At 52.5% G+C, this 3059-nt stretch overlaps 1 protein-coding gene across 1 annotated transcript; it reads right to left on the reverse strand.

The window, feature by feature from the left end:
* Positions 1-346: 346 nt before the first annotated feature.
* Positions 347-1577, reverse strand: LOC103186800 (zinc finger protein 2 homolog). The gene has a single exon (XM_007906036.2). The coding sequence runs from the start codon at positions 1523-1525 to the stop codon at positions 443-445; it is 1083 nt and encodes a 360-aa protein (XP_007904227.1). The 5' UTR covers positions 1526-1577; the 3' UTR covers positions 347-442.
* Positions 1578-3059: the final 1482 nt, after the last annotated feature.

The raw sequence follows: 3059 nt of genomic DNA on the forward strand, positions 1-3059 counted from the left end.
ACGAAGGTTCCAGCTCCCCACACACACACACACACACACACTCGGGGCTCCTTGCTCCCAGTCCAGTCTGATGCTCCGGTGCAGCGCTAGGAGAGCATCGCGGTGTCAGACCTTCACAACTTCTGTGAACGTGTCTGCCCTCAGGGAGGGCATACGTTAAACACCTCCCCTGTTGGGTTCGGGGGGGGGGAAGAGAGGATGTTTCTCTCTCCCAGTGTCCTGTGTGCGTATTACGGTCACCAGCTCAGACGTGTGTGTTTGTATATTATTGTCCCCAGCTCAGGCGTGTGAGTATTGCCGTTCCCAGCTCAGGTGTGCGTGTGTCTTATGGTCCCCAGCTCAGGTGTGTGTGTTTGTTGGTGACTCCATTCAGGGGTGTGTGTATGTGTGTGCGTGCGTGTCTCTGCCCCAACTCAGGTGTGTGTGTTCTTCGATGCCCGGCTCAGGCGTGTGTGTGCTGGTGACGCCGCAGGGCGCCAGAGGTGTTGAAGCGTTTCTGGCACTGGCTGCACTGGTACGGCCGCTCCCCAGTGTGTGTGCGCTGGTGAGCGCGGAGCGAGCCCGAGTGTGTGAAGCGTTTGGCGCAGTGCGAGCACTCGTACGGCCTCTCCCCTGTGTGTGTGCGCTGGTGGGTGAGAAGGGCGCCTGAGCGGTTGAAGCGCTTGTGGCACTGGCCGCACTGGTAGGGCCTCTCCCCGGTGTGTGTACGAGCATGCGCGGTCAGTGAGCCCGAGTGGCTGAAACGCTTGCCACAGGCCGAGCACTCGTACGGTCTCTCTCCTGTGTGTGTGCGCTGGTGCGTGGCCAGGGCACCGGGGCGGTTAAAGCGCGCCTTGCACACGGTGCAGGCGTGGGGCCGGCCCCCAGTGTGCGTGGTCTGGTGCTTGCGGAGCGCGCTGGGCACGGGGAAGCGCTTGCCGCACTGGCCGCACTGGTGCGGTTTGTCGCCTGTGTGGTTGCGGTGGTGGAGCAGGCGGCCGCTAGCCGTGCGGAAGCGCTTGTGGCAGATCACACACTCGAAGGGCTTCTCACCAGTGTGCGTGCGGGCGTGCGCGGTCAGCCCGCAGGATTTGGTGAAGCGTTTCTGACACACCGTGCACTGGAACGGCCTGTCTCCCGAGTGCGTGCGCTGGTGACGCATCATGTTGCAGGACTGGGAGAAGCGGCGGCTGCAGACGGGACACTGGAAACTCTTCTCCCCGGAGTGCGTACGGAGGTGGAGGATCTGCTCACCGGACGTGGCAAAGCGTTTCTGGCACAGCGAGCACTGGAATGGTCTCTCTCCCGTGTGCGAGCGCTGGTGCACACACAGCCCGCTCGCCGTGCGGTAACGCTTCTCACACAGCCGACACCCGTACGGTCGCTCCCCCGTGTGAGAGCGCTCATGGATCCGCAGCTTGGAGGCTCCGCGGAAACGCTTCCCGCACACCGGGCACTCATAACGTCCCTCACTGGCCCCAGTAACGGCCAACGGCAATGTCTCTACACCATCTGCTAACACTGCCTGGTCCGTCTCTGTCTCCATTACCGGTCTGAGAGAGAGAAATAGAGACTGAGAGAAAGACTTATCACATCATTGCCTGTAAATGGATGAGCACGCAATCAATCAATCAATCAATCAATCAATCAATCAATCAATCAATAATTTGACTCCTCCCATTTCCTCCCTTGTTCTGCGTTCCTCCGCCTCTTCATTGATTGACAGCCCAACTCCAGCCACTTGTGAATGGGTGGAGACTGATGTCAATCAGTTGTAGACTCCTCCCATCGCCATGCGGGAGCCCCTTGTGGCTGAATGGAGGCGCTCGACAGACAGAAGGCACGAGTGAGGGCATTCAGTGGCGACCAGGGTGGCATTTTGCCCGGATTAAACTGGATGCTTGTCCAAATCAACCGGCATATTTAAAACAAGTAAGAATCGGGGCTGGGCGGTTTGTTCGGTTCATCCAGCGTTGACTGGTGTCTGCTTAAAACAGATTCCACTTTACATATAATCCAGTGGTAGATATAATGTAACATGTAATGTAATATAATATATATATATCTGTGATGACAATTCTATATAACAGTATACAGGGAGAGAGAGACAGACATACACACACGTAATAAAATATAAAATGTAATGTAAATGTAAATAAAATGATATATAGTCTAAGCGCTCCGAGACCCTACCCTGCGTGGTGGGCGCTATGTAAGGGCAAGTTGTTGTTGTATATATCTGTGTGATATAATATATATAAACCGGTGATAGATGTAATGTAATATGTAATACAACATGTCATATAATAATATTTACAGTGATGCGTGTGTCACAGTCACTGTGTGTGTGTTCACACTATTTTGTTATAGTAATAATATAATTATATAATATAATGTATATCTGTGACAAACAATTATAAATACAATATACAGAGAGAGACACACAAACACACATAATTGAATATACTTATATATATGGTAAGATTATTCCGGTGATGATAATAATCTTTGCATTCACATCGTTGAGACGTCTCAAAGCGCTTCACAGAATGTATTGTAAAATGTAGTGACTGTGTGTTCTGTGGGCGACACGGTGCTAACAGAATATATAATTATATACAGTATAATATTATTATTTGGAGGGGGATTATTACGCCCTTATTATAAATTACAATAGTCAGTTCAATCCACCACTGTTTGCGGGACACTGCGGTGGGCAAACGGCGGCCGCGTTTCTCCCCCCCCGCCCCATACTCCCCAAATACCCCCCAATACCTCCCAAATACACCCCCCTAACCAGCCCCCCCCAATATAGCCCCCCCAAATACAGCCCAATATAGCCCCACCAAATAACCCCTCCAAAAATACTCCCTATACCTCCTAAATACACCCCCAAACCACCCCCCCAATATAGCCCCCACAAAATATAGCCCCCACCAAACTTCCCCAATACTCCCCAAATACCCCCAACCCTCCCCATACCTCCCAAATACACCACGAATACCCCCTAATATAGCCCCCCCAATAGTCCCCAAATATCCCCCAACAACACCCCCCAATACCTCCCAAATACGCCCCCC

Source organism: Callorhinchus milii, unplaced genomic scaffold (genome assembly GCF_018977255.1).
Source record: "Callorhinchus milii isolate IMCB2004 unplaced genomic scaffold, IMCB_Cmil_1.0 Scaffold9, whole genome shotgun sequence".
Lineage (NCBI taxonomy): Eukaryota > Metazoa > Chordata > Chondrichthyes > Chimaeriformes > Callorhinchidae > Callorhinchus > Callorhinchus milii.